This window comes from Mastigoproctus giganteus, chromosome 12 (assembly GCF_048544385.1).
Source record: "Mastigoproctus giganteus isolate SK-2022 chromosome 12, ASM4854438v1, whole genome shotgun sequence".
Taxonomy (NCBI): domain Eukaryota; kingdom Metazoa; phylum Arthropoda; class Arachnida; order Uropygi; family Thelyphonidae; genus Mastigoproctus; species Mastigoproctus giganteus.
In genome coordinates, this window is record NC_143586.1 from 168,171,439 (window position 1) to 168,190,509 (window position 19,071).

The following is a 19,071-nucleotide window of genomic DNA, read 5'->3' on the forward strand; positions in this document are numbered from 1 at the left end:
TGTTTAAATCTTTATTAAAGAATAAATGAGGATTATTAAGAGAAGTTAATAAACAGTTAGGGCAGTTGCAGTTCCATTCAGCTTAAATATGGCTTCACCAGTCCACAAAACATCGTCAACAGTATCTGGGTTTGTCAACACTCATGGCTAGAAACCATTTAGCAAATTCCAATCTTTTATCTGGGTCAACCTCACAAAAAATTTGTAGGAACATTGAATGATAAACCTTGTATTTAAGTTCCTTTATGATTCTATTTACCCACGTGCTGTTTAGAGAGCAATGACCCCACAAACAGAAACAAATGATAGATATTCTCATTTTCCATTGGTAAAAAGTAGACACATCACTTTGTCAACCATTGACATAGGCCGTTTACAAGTTTATTAAGATACAGTAGGGCAAAGCGGCAGTTTTACATTCATTCCATATGAAAGAGTTGGTGTCATACTGCTGACTGAATGTATGATGAGAAATCTTGTCAACAGATGACTGACCAATTTCACACATTCTTTGTTGAGCAAATAGTGAGAAAGAAGTTTACCATGGTTTTTGTAGCTGACTGAGCATTGGCATTCTTCTTCTTCATTTACATCTTTTGCCATCACATAAATTGCACCGATACCAACCAAATTGCTGAAAGGAAAACTTAGCATACAATTGACATTTAAAGAAGAGATTAGAAGTGGTAAGAAAAGCCATATAAACACTTCTCAGAGTTATCCTAACTCTAAAAAGTACAAGCGATCATTAGTCAGTGGTACTGATTCCTGCCTAAGACAAGTTCACGATCCAGGCAAGTTTTGAAAAAGGAAATTAATGAACTCCCCAAAAAAAAAATAATAATAACTTTTGAACTGCAAACTCCTAGTGAAAGTAATCCTAACAGGCCGAGCAAGCAAATAATTCTAAGCAAGAATTATTTTTCTTTCTTTTTTTTTTTTTAATGAAAACCCCAAACACAAGAGGTATTAGAACCTATAGTATTTAGTACCATGCTTGGGTTGGAGGTTGAGAAGATGAAAGAAGTTATTTGTTCACATTAGACTTGAACTTCTGTAGACAGTAATTTTCAGGAAATACATAAGAAGGAAGGTAGTTCCAGAAAACGACAGTTGAATAAATAAACAAGGAAGATGAAAAGTTGGTTCTGTGAGTTTGAAGTTGGACAGTAAATGGATGTTGGCTGGTGGCAGCACGTGTTCGGACTATTTTGAAAGAGAGAGCGGGAATTATAGAAACCAATTCAGAAGAACAGTTCCCATGGAAGTATCTGTAAAAAAGGCATGCAGCAGAAACAGTACGCCAATGAGACAGCAAGTGGAAAGACTCTGTTAGAAAGGAGTCATTAATTAATCTAACTGCCTCTTCTGAATGGAATCTAGAAGCCTGAGATTAGTTTTGGGGACACCGCCCCAGATGTGGGAACAATATTCCATGGTAGGGCAGATTTGCGATTTGTACAGAGTGAACAGCTGTTTGGGAGAAAAGTAACACCAAGAGCGAAAGAGAAAACCAAGTTTTTTAGATGCAGAGGAAGCAATATTTGTAATGTGCTTGTGCCAAGAGAGATTAGAAGTCAGGGTAAGCCCCAAAAGATATATATCATTTTGCCTAGAAATCGGAGTGTCACCAAAGATAAGCATAGGAGCAGAAGAATCTTTTTTGTGAGATATAAGACAAGACTGAGTTTTAGAAGGATTGAAATCAACGAAGTCGTCTTTGTCTCACTGGAGAATTACCTGGAGATCGGCATTTAAGGAATTGGTAGTGAATATTTGAGAAGTTGAAGCTGATTGAGCAGGGCAAGATTTCTCAAAATGGAAAGTGGAATGCAATGTGCTATCATCAGCAAAACTATGGATAGGATTTCCAGTCAATGGAAGAAGGTCATTAATATACAAGAGGAAAAGAGTTGGGGAAAGAACTGAACCTTGGGGGACACCAGCATTAGTGGAGATGTTAGAAGACAGAGAGCCATCTACCATCACCTTCAGTGAGCGATCAAAGAGAAAACTGGATAAACAATTACAAAAAACAGTTGGTAAACATAAGATGGAAGCTTGTTTAGAATACCTTTATGCCAAACACAATCAAAAGCCTTTGAGATGTCAAGAACAACTGCTTGTGTTTCACTGAACTTTTCCATTGAATTTGTCCATAAATGGGTAACATAAGCCAGAACATCACCAGTGGATCGACACTGACGGAATCCATACTGGCGATCATTGATCAGATGGAAGGTTTCTAGGTAGTTTAAGAGTTGGCGGTTAATTGATTTCTCCATTACTTTAGAAAGAGTAGAAGTAATTGCAATGGGACAATAATTGGATGGGAGGGATTTGTTACCCTTTTTAGGAACTGGTGGATATGAGCAAATTTCCAAGCAGAAGGAAAAACACCTTTAGAATAAGAAAGTGAAGAAAGGCGGCAAAGAACAGGAGTAAGTTCAGGAGCACAGGTTTTGAGAACGAGTGGAGAAATACCATCAGGACCTGGAGCTTGCTTAGCATCATGATTTGTCAAAATTCTTCTGACTTCCTTTTGACGGAAGACCACAGGAGGCATTGATTGGAGCATGTTGAGAATTATGGGAGGTGTTTTACCAAGATCATTAATACATGAGTTGGAAGAAAAATGGGATGCTAGCAGTTTATCCTTGGCCGAAGTGACAACAGAACCATCTGGTTTTGACAGAAGTGGGAGCAGAGATGGGTAAAAGTTGTGGCCAATAGCTTTGGCAAGAGACCAGAATGCTCGGCTACCATTAAGGCAAGAAGCAAGTTTTCTACTCTTAGCCTGTTCAAAATCTAGTTTGGACTGATTGATTACTGCTTTACAATTGTTGCGAGCTTTGGTGTAGGCAGAAAATGAAACTGAAGAATTGGAAACAAGCCAATTACAATATGCAATGTTCTTCTCTTGAACAGCCTTAGCACATTTATCGGAGAACCAAGGTTTAGATAAAGTATGAGATTTTAAAGTGCAGTGTGGAATACAGGATTCCATTCCTACAAGAATAATTTCACTGACACGATCTGAGCAAACGTTGACATCAGAAGTTTTGAAACAGTAATCCAACCAAGGAAAAGAAGAAAAGAAATCTCACAGGTTATCCCATTTCCATTCTTGTAATGCCAAACAATACGAGGTTGGGAATAGCCATGAGATAAAGACTCCATTGGAGAAGAGACAATCACTAAGTTGTGATCTGAGGTGCCAGAGGACCTCTCACTTTGACCGTGTACTTAGAAGAGTTGTTTGTGAGAAAAAGATCAAGCGTGTTGGCTGTCTGGTTAGGATTGTCCGGTATTCTTGTAGGTAAATGAACAATCTGTGCAAGGTCATTAGTAATTGCAAAAGCCTCAGCATCTCGACCAGCTGGGTCAGTGTGACTAGAAAACGGAAGCCAGCTGGAATTGTGAACATTAAAATCACCAAGGAAAATTACCTCGCTATTAGGAAAGTTGGACTGGAGAAAGTCAAGTTGCAAGTGGAGTTGGGAGAATAGTAGAGACAATAGATGAATTTGACAGAATGAGATAGAGAGATTTTAAGCCAGAGAAGATCGAAAAGAGGAGATTCGAAATTACCGTGTCTCTGACAGGGAATATCGGAATGGACATATGCCCAATTACCATCTTTGAGGCGAAAGGAATCATACAGTGAATAATTTGGGCAACTGAGATGAGCAGTAGTTGAATCAACCAATAACTGAGATTCTGTCAGAAAAAGTACATGGGGTTTAGAAAAGTGGAAATGGACATCCTTGAGATTAGAATTGAGACAACCTATATTTGTGAAATAAACTAGGGAGCGTTTGGGAGGTTTAGAGCTTTTTGCAGATAAGCTTACTCTATTAGTTTGACAATTCATGGTGTATTCAATAGTAAGAAAAAGTGGGGGGGACATGCTGTATGAAGTAATGAAATTATTGGCTATGGTGTACACGTGGTAAGAATATACCCAGATCCTTGCATAACGTAGCCTCGACAATGCCCCCCCCCCTGCACACACACACACACACACTACTCAGACTCCCTCCAGTCGCTATCTGGCAGAGTAGAGGTAGCATGATTATGCACTAGCTGATCTGGAAGCCTCCTAGACATTTACCAATAGGTTTGTTCCAATGTACTAACTAGCGGCAGGCCTGTGAACACTGTTTTAGAGTGTATCCTCGAAATGTAAGGAAGTTTGGATCTCACATCGTGTTCATCATTACCTCAAAACACGTCAATCATACTGCATAATGTAAGAGAAAGGGAAGGGATGACCGGAACATAACTCTGGAGACTAAACATGGGTTCCACCACTTTAAGCCTCTATTAGCGAAGTGTTGGTATTGCACCGGTTGATGAGAGTCATCTACCTCCTAGTATTGCCTGGTAACACAGAGGGGCGGCATTCCTCTGTGTGGTGTGGGTGCCACAGCTTAACCTCTGTGGTCACTCACAATGTGCTTGCACATGGGGGGAAGTTAACCCAGGATTACTAACAGTCCCACCATCGTGAAGGTGCAAACAGAGGATTTGGCTGTCACAGACCGTCCAGACTTTGCCGAAATTGGGTCCACTTGACTTGGATGTCACCCTAATATCAGTTCCATCAGTGTTTTAGACTCCCAAGTAGCAAGTACAGCTTGTCTGGCATATCTGAGAGAATGTCTGTGACAACCTCAAGGATCATATTATCCCCTCCTGCAGAAAGTCTGTTCATATTCCCCTCTTATGGCTTGAATAAAGCAATTTGCTTGTTTCTTTTAAATGTATGTCACTGTTTGAAAATATCTGAATGTATCACTTCAGTGCAACATACCTTATATCCATGTACTCAGAGGTACATTGAAGAATGTTATGTGCAAATTTACATTACATTACCAACAGTGTTCAAATCTTCCACTTCCATTTTGGAAGTGGAAGATTTGTGATTGCCATAGTAGATTAAACCAGAAGGATGATTCTGACTTTGTCATAGTCATAAGCATTTTTACTACCAAGATCATGGAGAGTCTCAAAGAAGAGAAGATTCTGTTCTTTTATTCAGTGAGGAAGTACTTTATTGCTGCACAAGTTCCCAAACGTTGACAAATGTTCTTATAAATGCTGAGGTAGCACAATTTTTAATAATTGGCAGTGTATTATTTTCAAATTTGAAATATTTTGTGGAAAAGTTTCAAGTACTTCTTGACATTGTTAAAAATAAAGAAATGGATCTAAATGTTTTGCTGCATCAGTTCTGTCAGTTTCAGTGCCAGAATATAGCAAGATGCTGTTATGAAAAAATTAAGGTAAATTTTTCCTTGGTTGGGGCAAATGACAGGTGCACAAGGAAGCTTGAAAATCACAAATTATCCCAAGTTATGCTTGTCATTTTAACATTTCCTCATAGCTCTGCTATCAGGAAATGTTAAAATGGAAAAATTAAAATAGTCACATTTTAACACTTCCTCATATCCTTGCTATGAGGAAGTGTTAAAATGTATCTGAGAATATTCAACCAGGTTAGAAAAACAAGACTGAGTTCAGATATTTCTGGTGAAGCTTTTAAAATGCTCTTGAGAGCCAAGTCTAGACAACACGGCCATTGTTATGAATAAAACATTGCTTTAACATTTCTGAAGATAGCAAAGTCTGTGGTAGCATCATTCTCAAAGCACTAGGAATCAGTTAACATCTATAGGACATTCAAACAGAAATCCCCTCACTTGCTCTCCTGCACTACAGCCATTGTAAGGCCTTGGCTTTCTGAACAATGTTTGCCCACTCTTCTCTCCTTGCCTTCCTTCACCAGCCCCTTACTCCCATTCTTCTCAGATCTGCTTCTGTGTTAGTGAGCCTTCTCTTTGTCTTCCATCAGGGTTTTGGCACGACTTTTATAATAGCTCTGTTCTCTTCCATTCTCTCCATATACTGCAGTGATCACAATCTTCTTTTCCTTATCTAGTTCTTTGTAAAGTTTTGTAAAGTCCTTTACCAGATCTAGTTCTTTACTTCAGATCTAGTTCTCTAGTTCTGAAGTCAACCATTTACAAAATAATAAAACCAGTCATTCCATACGGAATGACTGGTTTTATTATTTTGTAAATGGTTGACTTCAACTTCCTTGATACACTTGAAAGACCTAAGTAGTTTCTGGTAGGCAAAATAACACTTGTTACTGGAAGCTATTCTAGCTTTTACCTGACTTTGTTGTCATCCATAATAATATCAACCAAGTATACTTAAACTGTTGCACTCTCCCTCAAAACTTTTTCCTACTCCCATCTCTAAACTCTGTCTTCAAATCCGTCTTTATTTCTGGTATTAATCATAATCAAAGTAGCTGGTCCTAGAAATCAACACTGTTGATCTCTAGGACCAGCTACTGTGATCTTTCTCTCTTCCAGTTGCTATATACTTCTTTCAGGTAATTCACTATTCTACTTAAAACTGCTACATCATCAGCAAAAGTCATATACTACACTGTTTTGCTGAATAAAGTGCTTGCTGGGTTTATCATTATTTTTCTTATGGCTGCTTCTAGACTCAAATTGAACAAAGTCGTTGAAATGGCATCTCACTGGCATAATCCTCTTCTCATTTTGGATAATTTAGAAATTTATCTAATGCAGTTGTAGTTCCTGAGCATCTTTTAGTGGACCGGACTAATTGGATCTGTGTTTTAAATACATATTTATGTGTCGCTTCATAGTTCTTGTATACTGTATAAGCGGATTCATGTATCTGTCTCTAAGCACGGTATTGTATGATATGGCAAGGATGTCGGTTTTTGGCAGGGAATGCCTAGTAAAAAAAAAAAGGGGGGAAGTCCAAGAACAGGTTTCTAAACTATCTAAGAAGAGATGTTGAAGAGAAAACTTCTGCAACAAAAGGAGAGAGAGAGGCTAAACAAGAACAATGAAGAAAGAAATGAGAATGGAGGAAGAAAATATTTTAACTGGATGAGATGCAAAGCATGTTCCAAGAAGCAAGAGAGATAAAAATAGGATTCCAGACCAGAAAACATCTTTGCAAGGATAAGGTAATTATAAGTCCTTTGGATGGTTCAGAAAGCTTTCAAAGGAGAGCTTTCTAAACTATCTGAAGGACTGTCCCATCCCTTTCTTCTTAGCTCCAATATTGCTGAGGGTCATTTTTATGATGTTGATGAATTTTGTTGGTGTGTTCAACTCTCTCATTACTGTAAATAACTTGTTCCTACTGATACTATCGCAAGTTTGTTTGTAATTGATGAACTTTCTGATAGCATTCTGACTGTGAAGATGTGGTCAACTGTTGAATTTCCCTCCCACACTTGTAGCCCCCTAATTGTCTTGTATTATTTTTCTAGTTTCCTTGCCAAGATCTTTGAAAATATCTTATGTGACATTTAACAAAGATATTCCTCTCTAGACAGCAGGGCCAGTGCCTGCCTGAAAAGTTACTGCAGAGAGTTTCATCATTTTTTTTTTTTGTGGATGGGGCATATTATGGCAGTCTTCCATTCTTATGGCCTTATTTCCTTTTCCTAGATTTCTTTAACCAGTTTAGGTATTTCTTCTTTCAGTTCTTCCCATCCATACACTATCAGCTCTGCTTGAATACCATCTTCTCCAGGCACTCTGTTGTTTTTCATTAATCTTATTACATCTTCATCCTATTCTTTTCCTATCTGTAGTCCTCCTCTTGGTTTGCTCATTGTTCTTCCATTTCCGTCTCCCTTCCATACATTGTTTCCCATCTCTCCACGTTGAGAAACCCTTCAAAAAACCCTTCTGCCCATCTTTCCAAACCCCCAGGGGCTCACATCTGGTATGGGCTTGGCACACCAAGGGTCCTGAGCTGGATATCATCATCATCTCTCTCTCTCTCTCTCTCTCAGAGTAACTCGGGAATTTTTTTTTGGCTGGTGCAGCACAAGCCTCAGGCTTCCTTGCACGATATAGCTAATAATAATAATATCTTTCCTTCATCTCCTAACACATTGCCATCCTTATCCTTACAAAGGTATTTTCTGGTCTGGAATTCTCTCTCTCTCTCGCTTCTTGGAACATACATTCTTCGCATTTCCTTCCCTGCATGCATCTCATCCAGTTGTAATATTTTTCCCTTCTCCTATTCTCATTCTCTTTCTTCATAGTTCTTGTTTAGCCTCTCTCCTTTTGTTGCAGAAGTTTTCTCTGGTTCTTCTCTGCAACATCTTTTCTCTCACACTGTTTCTTTATTCCAATACTCTTTTGTAGTCATTAATCAAACCCTTCATTTCTCAGTGCTATCTTTTTGTACCCAATTACTTCTGTAGCCATATCTTTTATTATATTCTGGATTACTTCCCAGTTTTTTATAGTTCTATAATTTTGTTTCTATAGTTCCTTCTTATAACACTTAATTGTTTCTTAGTCTTTTCTGTGCAACTTCTTGATAGTTGTTCTTAATTGCCTCATTACTATTAAGTAACTGGGCATTAAAGTGAGTCTCTTTATTAAATTCAACTTTGCTTTTGTTCACTGTTCTTTGCCTGTACTTGTTGCAAACCATGAAGTGATCTGAGTCTGCTCTCCCTACATGCTCTTATGTCCATCACATCTGACCATGGTGCCAGTCCATCAAAACATTATCTGTTTGTTTTATGGTTATCCCATCTGGAGAGGTCCATGTTACTTTTCGGATATTTCTATGATCAAAGTATGTGCTGCTGATGGCCATGTTTTTACTTGTTCCAAAGTCAATCCGCCTCGTATTCTTGTTGCTGGCTTCATGAGAGTGCTGTGTCTTACCATTAGTCAGCTAATGACGTCCCAGATAAGTATATGACTCCACCTTTTCAATTACTGCTCCTTCAATCATTATATCCCTTTCATTTTGTTTTAGCCATATTCATCTTTAGTCCAAAATCCTTACTAACTCTGCATAACTGATTAAGATTTTTCTCTACTTCTTTGGGATCGTGGCTTAATCATCAACCGGTGAAATACCACCACTTTGCTTATTGGAGGCTTGAAGTGGTGAAACCCATGTTTAGTCTCCAGAGCAAAGTTTCCGGCATCCCCCTCCCCTCATACTTCTCCTTCAACCCATGCACGGTAATAAGTACTATAGGTTTTGATACCTTTCGTGTTTGGGGTTTTCATAAAAAAAAAATAAAAATCAATCATCAATGTCATCTGCAAATCGTAAATGGTTTAGGTACTCTCCATTCACATTGACTCCTTTCTGCGACCAGTCTAATCTTCTGAAAGCTTCCTCAAGGGCAGCAGTAAACAACTTTGGAGATATTGTCTCCCCTTGTCAAACTCCTTTCACAATTTTAAATTTGCTACTGTCTTTGTCTAGTCTAATAAAGGAGGTAGTGTTCTCATATATTTTCTTCAAAATCATAATATATGGGGTATCTCTGCCTTGTCTTTCCAGTGTCCAAAACATTGCCTTATGCTGTATGTAGTCAAATGCCTTTTCATAATTCACAAATCCCAGGCATAATGGTGTTTTATATTCATTTTCTTTCTCCATTAGCTGTGATATTAAGTGAAGGTGATCCATAGTTGAGAATCCTGTCGTAAAGCCAGCTTGCTCTTTCGGTTGATTCTCATCAAGTATTCTTTCTAATCTGTTAGTGAACAACTTGTAGATGTGGGATAACAAGCTAATTGGTCTATAATTTCCAATTTCTGATTTATCTCCTTTCTTATGCAGCAAAACTATGGTTGCATTATTCCACTCCTTAGGCATCACACCTTTTCTAATGCATTTTGTGAAGAGTCTTGCCAGTTTTTGTGCCATGTCTCTTCCTCCCACATCAGCTATGCATACATATACATATATATATATATATATATATATATGTATAAATAAACAATAACCTCACTCTAACACTGTATGGATAGAGAGGGTGGTTTGTTAAAGAAATACAAAATAGATTAGCAAAGTTGCTAGGATGTTATGAAAAAATTCTGCTGTCATATAGTGGCAGTGGAAACTCACGAAAGCTCATCCATAGCCAGAAAAGCCCTTGAGTACCCTCAAAACACTGGAAGTTTATATGATGCCCCACTGCTGTCTGACACACTTGCTGGTAAATGGAAGATGATAGCAAGGAAAATGCATACTCTCTGATGTATTGTGAAAATATTTTAAAATATCAAATACCATAGACTAAGTTATATCATCAGATCTCATTTGGACAAGAAGAGTTGAATCATTCCTCTGAAACATTACTTCTGAAGTTCATTAAATTGAGGGAATGATGGTATGTGTGTAATATTTTTTTATTTTTGGTTGATTACAGCAGACTTAATTTCCACACATCTTTTGCATGGAAGTATTAATACAGACAGAGAAGGATTTTCCAACTGCAAATTTGAGATAAGGATATAAAATTTAAAATGAAGTTTACTGTGTATTTATTGTTTTTTTATCAATCCTCCCATTTTCTGCAAAACTGATTAAGATTTTCCTCTACTTCTTTGGGATCGTGGCTTAATCATCAACCGGTGAAATACCACCACTTTGAATTTCATTTGTTGGGAACTTAGTATTCCCAACTTATCCCCTGCAATTAGCAAGGGATTACTGAAGCTGCTATCCAAATTACCAGTGTTCCATCTTTTTTGGAATCTGCTGGAGCATATAAATGCCTCTTAAATATATAAACCTTAATTTCCCCCACCCTTTAAAGGGTGGGAGAAATTAAGGTAAGACAGAATTATAGGTAATATACTTACACCATATTTTATAACTTGGCTCATTATAGCCATCATGTATATATACAAGCTCTCTCTCTCTCTAAATTATTCATCTGATTATGAAACATGATTAAAATTTTATTGTAATAGGTATCTTAAAATGGTTTGCTGTAGTTATCAAAGCAACTGAGTTTTTTTTTACTAATGTGGTGGGCATCCTTGACCCCAGCAAGCATTACGACAGTACAGCATTAAATTGGTGACAATTCGGAGAAAGCAATGTGTATGTTGTGGCTGTGGGATGCCAAATCTCCGGTGACTGTGAAGAGATGTTTTCAGCAAGAATTCCAGAAAAATCTTACAGGACAATCAATGAGGCATTGGTTGAAATAATTTCAAGAAACTGGCAGTGTGCTGCACCAGGCAGGAGCAGGTAGGCCTAGTGTATCTGCAGATAAGGTTTCAGAAATTCAGGAAGTGTTTACCTGAAGTTCTACAAAAATCTATCTGGCAGGCATGCCTGCAGCTGCAAATACCACAAGTAGCATTGCACAGGGTGGTTTTGCAAGAGATTGAAACTTACATGATGCTTTGATGCTTACAAAGGGCAAATTGTCCAGGAAGTTAAGCGTCACAAAAAATTACAAGGAGAGGAATTTGCTGTTCACATTCTCAACTCTATAGACGAAGATGAGCACTTTCGGGAAAATGTCATTTTCAGTGATAAAGCAACATTCCATCTGTCTGGCAAAATCAACAGACACAATTGTTGCATATGGGAATCTGAAAATCTACTCAGTTCATGTTCATGAACTGAGTGGGGATTTTCAGATTGTTGATAGTACCAAGGTAAACATCTGCTGCAATACTCTCCTTCAGCTAGATGATTTGGCCATGTTTCTTCCATGAAAACACTGAACTCTGCAAATTATCTAGATATGCTCGAATTGTATGCTGAATCTCAGCTGGAAGGTATGCAGCCACATGTGTTCAATCAGCAAGGTGGGATACAACCACACTGGAGCTTGTGGATGTGCAATTTCCTCAAAAAATTTCCTAACCAATGGTCTCATTCCCTGGATATCACATCTGTGGATTTCCTTGTATGGGGGCTGTGTAAAGGACAAGGTGTATGCAGAAAAAAAAACATTAATGTCACAAAGTTAAAAGATTGAATTGAACAGGCAGTGATGACTTCCATTTCTCAAGAGATGCTTAAAAATACTTGGAATGAAATCAGCTACCATCTTGATATTCTATGTGCTACCAAAGGTACCATGTGGAAGTTTAATGAAGTGCGATTGTGTAATAAGAAATCCTTTGAGTTGCTTTATTAAATGCAGCAAATTTTAATTGAGCTTCATAATCAGGTGAATAATTTATAGATGTCTTTTATATATACAGGGTAATTCTAAATTATTATCAGGGTTTTCGTGGCCTATAATTTTCTAACCAGAAAAAACAAAATAAAACTGCTTGCAGAATATGAAAGAGTAACTAAAAAAGTTTTATTACCTATAGAATCAATACTGCAGAATGCTAATCAACTTCAACATGTGTGCCTTCCATGGCACGTAAGATGTCCAAGCAATATTCAATTTCACTCCAAGTGTTCTCCAGCATTTGCGGTGTAACTGTTTCGATCGCAGCAACAATTCTGAGCTTCAGCTCATCAAGGGAGGTCACAAGGGTCTTGTACACAGTATCCTTCATGTATCTCCACAAGAAGAAATCAAGCACTTAAGATCGGGTGAGAGCAGAGGCCATGGAATCAGTCCACCACACCCAACCCAACACCCAGAAAAATGCATGTCAAGAAATTCTCGGACAATAAGAGCCCAATGTGGCAGTGCACCATCTTGCTGGAACACCACATTTAGCTGATGATTTTCAAACTGGAGTAACAGATACTGCTGTAGCATGTCCAGATAGGTCACTGCTCTCACTGTTTTTACTGAAAAGAATCATCATCATCATCATCATCAGCCATTCTCAATCCACTGCAGGATGAAGGCCTCTCCAGCAACTTTCCAGTTCCTTCTGTTTTGAGCACTGGCCATCCATTTACTACTCAAAAACTCATGAATTTCATCTATCCATCTCCTCCTTTGTCTTCCAGGTTTTCTTCTAGCTCCTCTTGGGTACCATTCTGTTATTTTCTTAGTCCATCTGTCATCATGTCTTCGAGCTATGTGTCCTGCCCAGGACCATTTTAGTTCTTTAGTTTTGATAAGAATGTCCTTTACTTGAGTTTGCTGCCTAATCCATGTGTTTCTCTTCTTATCTAACAGTCTGATTCCCAATATAATTCGTTCCATTCTTCGCTATGTAGTTCTTAGCTTCTCTTCCATTCTTTTGGTGAGTGCCCAAGTTTCACTTCCATAAGTCATGGTGGGGAGTATACATTGGTTCATTATTTTACGTTTCAGACAAACTGGGATATTGCTCTTCAGTATGTGACTATATTTCCTGAATGCTATCCATCCAAAATTTATTCTTCTCTTGACTTCCAGCCATTTATCATTATTACAGCTAATAACTTGTCCCAGATAAGTATATGACTCCACCTTTTCAATTACTGCTCCTTCAATCATTATTTCCCTTTCCGTGGCATACTTGTTCATCATTACTTTTGTTTTAGCCATATTCATCTTTAGTCCAAAATCCTTACTAACTGTGCATAACTGATTAAGATTTTCCTCTAATTCTTTGGGATCGTGGCTTATAACCACAATGTCATCTGCAAATCGTAAATGGTTTAGGTATTCTCCATTCACGTTGACTCCTTTCTGTGACCAGTCTAATCTTCTGAAAGCTTCCTCAAGGGCAGCAGTAAACAGCTTCGGAGATATTGTGTCTCCTTGTCGAACTCCTTTCTCGATTTTAAATTTGCTACTGTCTTTGTCTAGTCTAATAAAGGATGTAGCACTCTCATATATTTTCTTCAAAATCATAATATACGGAGTATCTATGCCTTGTCTTTCCAGTGCCCGAAACATTGCCTTATGCTGTATGGAGTCAAATGCCTTTTCATAATCCACAAATGCCAGGCATAATGGTGTTTTATATTCATTTGCTTTCTCCATTAGCTGTGATATTACGTGAAGGTGATCCATAGTTGAGAATCCTGTCCTAAAGCCAGCTTGCTCTTTCGGTTGATTCTCATCAAGTATTCTTTCTAATCTGTTAGTAATGACCCTTGTGAACAACTTGTAGATATGGGATAACAAGCTAATTGGTCTATAATTTCCAATTTCTGATTTATCTCCTTTCTTATGCAGCAAAACTATGATTGCATTATTCCACTGCTTAGGCATCACACCTTTTCTAATGCACTTTGTGAAGAGCCTTGCCAGTTTTTGTGTTATGTCTCTTCCTGAAAAGAATAAGGGGCCCCAAAACTTCCGAACAAAGCATACCAGTCATTGACCTTTGGACTATCTCTTTTGAATTATCGAATGATGTGAGGGTTTTCTGATCCCCATATTCTGCAGTTATGATGATTTACCCTCCCTGATAAGTAAAATGTTGCTTCATCGCGAAATCTCCATCTCTGATTCATCAGCTTCAACGCTTGACAAAATGTCTTGGACAAATTGGAAACGGCAGCGTTTATTGTTCAACTTTAAAGCCTGCTCAATCTGCAATTTGTAGGCATGGAAGTAAAGGGGGTTATGAACAACCCTCCAAACAGTCATTTGTGGTATACCTAACTGCAAAGAAGCTTGTCTAGTTGATTTTTGTGGGCTTCAAGAAAACACTTCGTGGATTCGTCAACATCTTCCTGTGAAGTGCTCGGTCTTCCTGCTCCTTTTCAGTGCAGAACACTACCAGTCTCTTGAAATTGCTTTAACTAACGTCGTATAGCATTATCTGAAGCTGGCTCTTTTCCATACTGAGTTCTGTACATTGCGTTGCAGTAATGGACTTTGTTTTGAAAAACCAAAGTACGCACATCGCCTTCTCTTGAACAGTCACTATTTTGAAGTAATGTCGTCAATATCTCCTAGACATCAATGCGGCAAGTACAGCATTGCCAGAGGAGAGACAACTGAAAGATTGTTGTCTTCCAATTGTCTCTTTTTTTGATTGTTGTTTCCAGTTTGAAAATTATAGGCCATGGAAACCCCAACAATAATTTAGAATCACCCTGTATATTTTTTATTTTTGAATGGGAGGTTTGCCTGATGAAAAATCAGAAATTGAGGATGAAGGTGAGCCAAAGAAATGAAATTAAAAACAACAAAAAATGGAATGAATTATGTAAATAATAACTGACATTTAAAATAAATTAATCACAGTGGGAAAAAAAAAAAAAAAAAACAATAATTATAGCAGCAATTATAGTTGTATGTGGCAAGGTGCAGTCTTTCTATTTGAGTATCAAGACACCATAACAAATACATATAAAAGCAAAACAAGGTGTCACTTCTAGCAGTGTAAAGGCTAGCAATGATACTTTGTTTTGGTACATTTTCTTCGGTTTCTGCCCAAGAAAATGTACCCTCACATTTGCTAAAGGAGGAGTCCACAGTAAATGAAATGAAGATAAGGAAACTGCAAACACCACTTCTTCAGGGAATACCAGTACTTGCAAATTCCAAAAGGATCGTATTTATAGCATCAACTGCTATCCAGCTAAACATCAACAGATGTCCCTATACAGAATGGAAAGTAACAAAAAACCAAACTCAAAAATAATATGCCATGGCTATATATAAATTAAACAAACAAAATGCCAATTTGTTAGTGATTGTGCAACCCTCTACTCAATTCAAATAAACCAAAATTTATTTGAATTGAGTGACCAGAACCAAAATTTTTAAATGTAACCATTCATTACTTTCCATTCTGTATCTGGATCACATAGAGACATCCATATCAGTGACTGATATGGATGTCTATGTGACTGATTTGAAATTCACAAGTGCTGTTTGTAGGTTCCCTATTTAATTTCATTTAATTGTTTTTTGTTTTTTTTTTAATTTTCTAATTTAATAATTATTAAATTAAGATTATTACTATATTCAAGACCACTCTTACACCACATGAAATTAATATACCATATATGAATTAGACTAAATGGGGATGATAGCATAAAGTCTTAATTGTCGGTACTCACCTCAGTTGATCTGCTCTGTTACATGATGTTATGGTGGAATAGGATTAAAACTAATTTAGATTATAGATTTAAAATTCTTTTAAAAATAATAAATAAGGATGAAAATATTAAAAGATCTGTGGTTAAGATTTGCCCAGGGAAGAAGAAGTGCACCATCTTATTCCAGGTTGTCATATATGTGAAATATTAACATGAAAGCTAGATGAGGCCAATAGTTGTAACAAGAGACTTTCATATAAACATCTTCGGTTGGCAGTGGTGGGTAAAAGAACTATGTATTTAATGAGTCCTGATTTCCCTTGATGCATTTTGAAACATGTGGGAACCTCACGTGTGTCAGGTTCCAGACCTGTTAAAGATTTGTCGGGAGTTTTGTATTCAAAACATTAAAATTAGTGTTATTGCAACACCATTCTATAATTAAGTGTCAACCAGGATGCAATGCATGCTATATCGAAAGCACCACTGCAAAATATGGTACAATAAAAACTTTCAACACACACACACTTATTACCATTTTAATTGTTTCAAAACCAATCACGCCAGCACCGAACTCACTCAACACGTTCACTTCCATAATGATAACTCCCAAATTGATTCAGCTGTTCCTGTTATTAATTTAAAATCCAGTTACAAAATTTTTCAATACAAGGCACTCATTATAGAATGGTGTTGCCATAAAATTAATATATGAAAGTCTCTCATTACGACTATTGGCCTCATCTAGCTTTCATATTTCACATGTGACAACCTGGAATAAGATGGTGCACTTCTTCCCTGGGTAAATCTTAACCACAGATCTTTTAATATTTTCATCCTTATTTATTATTTTTTAATTTTAATCTATATTCTAAATTAGTTTTAATCCTATTCCACCATAACATCATGTAACAGAGCAGATCAATCGAGGTGAGTACCGACAATTAAGCCTTTATGCTATCATCCACATTTAGTTAAATTAGAAAATTAAATCTAATTTAATTTTCTAATTTTTAATTTAATAATTTAATTTTCATTTAATTATTAACTATCTAATTTCATTTAATTAATTTCTTGTGGATTTTGCACCCGTCCTTTGGTAGCATTTTTTGGATGCTACCAAAATTTTTTGGTAGTGTTTGGATGCATCTCCTTGGGTAGGTGTGTTTTCCACTGCTAGAGATAAATATGTCAATCTTTAGCAGTGGAAACACAAACAACTCTTATTTTATTAGGGTTTTACTTGATACAACCAATAAAAGATGTTCATTATACGTGTGATTATCAGTGAACCACCGAATTTATCATTCGTTATTTGGAAAGATTTCTGTGACTTTGCCAAGACATTATTAGGTCATCTGTGCTCATTAATTATTACTAACGTTCAATAATATCATCATCATCATCATACTGTAAGTACAAATGAACTTTACTATTACCTTTTTATTCATTAAGTTATCATATTTCTCAATTTCAACTCAAACTCGTATATTTTTGCTTGCTTTAAGAATTTTCTGTTTCAAATTATAAATTGGTGTTTGAGGTACAGAAAAAATCTAAGTATATTTTTATTCCTCTCCACTCCCCAATACAGGTAAAGAAACTAGGTCCAGTTTTAAATAGGCTCTTTCATAAAGAGCGGGAAAGTATCAGTCCACAAGCTGAAACTACTGCTGCTGGTACACCTGTTCTTAATACGCAAATGTTGACTCCCTTTGCACAGCAGGCCCCACTAACTCCAACGTCTCCTTGCGATGGCCGACTTCGTGGGATACTAAAAAAATCAGGTCCTTTATCTGCTCCACCTGCAATAAATTCTGAAAAAGGTAGCAGTAATACAAATGACAGTGAAGGAATGGCTTCTGTATTCTTTCCAGTTCCACCACAAGATGGAAGTGATAGATAGCAGAAATAGCAGTTACCAAACTGTTAGGACTTACATGTGTGTGCATGTTTATTTAACTTGAAACATAAGTTTTTAGTATATAAATATATATTGTTGTTGGTTGTTAAATGTATTCAGATAAGGTAGGAGTTAACAGATTGCCAAATGAGCTAAATGTGGATGAGTCAAGAATTTTTTTCACTGTAATTTTTACGCTGTATGTTAGTAACGTATATTGAAATTTTAAAAAAGAATGTTATTGATAAAAGGCTAAAATAAAAAAAAAAAATTGAAATAAAAATGTGGTCTTATATTACTAGAGGGTCTCAAATTCATTGCATAGATAGTATATGGCATTTCTTATATTAAAATTTGGTGCATGAAAAATGGGTGGATAAAGCTCTTGTTTCTAGTAACAGCTACACGGTTTTTGCCTTACTGGATCATATTTATTTTTAATTATTGTTTATTTATCACAATTAATTGGGAATACAACCCAGTATTCATAAAAATTGTTTAGGTAGCACCTAGAAACAAGAGTTTCCTTGCCCAAAAATTTTATATCAGAAATACCAAATCATGTCTTTTGCAATTTATTTGCAGCTCCCTGGTTATAAAAGGTCCCATCCCTCAAGGACAGTATAAATATCCACATTGATATTTTATTTTGCCTTATTATATATCTGCATGTCAATAAAAAAATTTAAAAAAAAATATATATATATATATACACATACAGGCGGGCCTCGATTAACACGATTAATTCGTCCCGCGAGCGCGTTAATCGAATATCATAACCAATAGGAAAAATTATAATTGATCCTTGACCTTCTGGAATGTCCATAAAGAATTTTAAAAATACCTTTTAAATAACTTTTTAACTGTATATAATGTAAAAGATAATGAAAATAATTATGGAATTAAATGTTTATTGCATAAAACAGCGGTTCTTAAACTGTGCGCCACGGAATATTTTAAATTTTCGAGGGAAACACAGCGATATTCGACATCTGTCGGACACCGCACGAACTACTAGCTCGAGGTAGTTCACAGTTTCAGCATTTCTTATTAAGTTGTTTGGACCTAACTACTAAACAAAACTGTTAGGTATTTCTTTTGGTCTGGGTGTGCCTTGAAAAAATTACTGAGACATTAAAGGCGCCGTGAACCGAGAAACTTTGGGAACCTCTGACATAAAATACACAATGAAAAAATTACTGTTGCGGAAATATTTGAACAGTGGTGACTTTCTCTTTTTATCAATCAATTTCCAATAGCCGACAATAATCTTCTCTGGGCCCTGGTGAAATAAATATCACAGAGAACATCAAACCTTTTGTTTGAAGTTCTATGCGATACGAAAGATTTCATCTAATTCTTTTACCGTTATCTCCTTCGCGGTAACATTTTCATCTGGCTCATTT

The 19,071-nt window shown here is 36.7% G+C and overlaps 1 protein-coding gene across 1 annotated transcript in view; it reads left to right on the forward strand.

Moving 5' to 3' along the window:
• LOC150077580 (inactive phospholipase C-like protein 1) overlaps positions 1–17,786 on the forward strand; it is a 649,255-nt gene extending 631,469 nt beyond the window's left edge. Inside the window, exon 26 of the mRNA XM_090386715.1 lies at positions 17,357–17,786. Within this exon, the coding sequence (XP_090242841.1) occupies positions 17,357–17,668 (312 nt within the window). The 3' untranslated portion in view covers positions 17,669–17,786. The remainder of the gene's footprint in view (positions 1–17,356) is intronic.
• Positions 17,787–19,071: the final 1,285 nt, after the last annotated feature.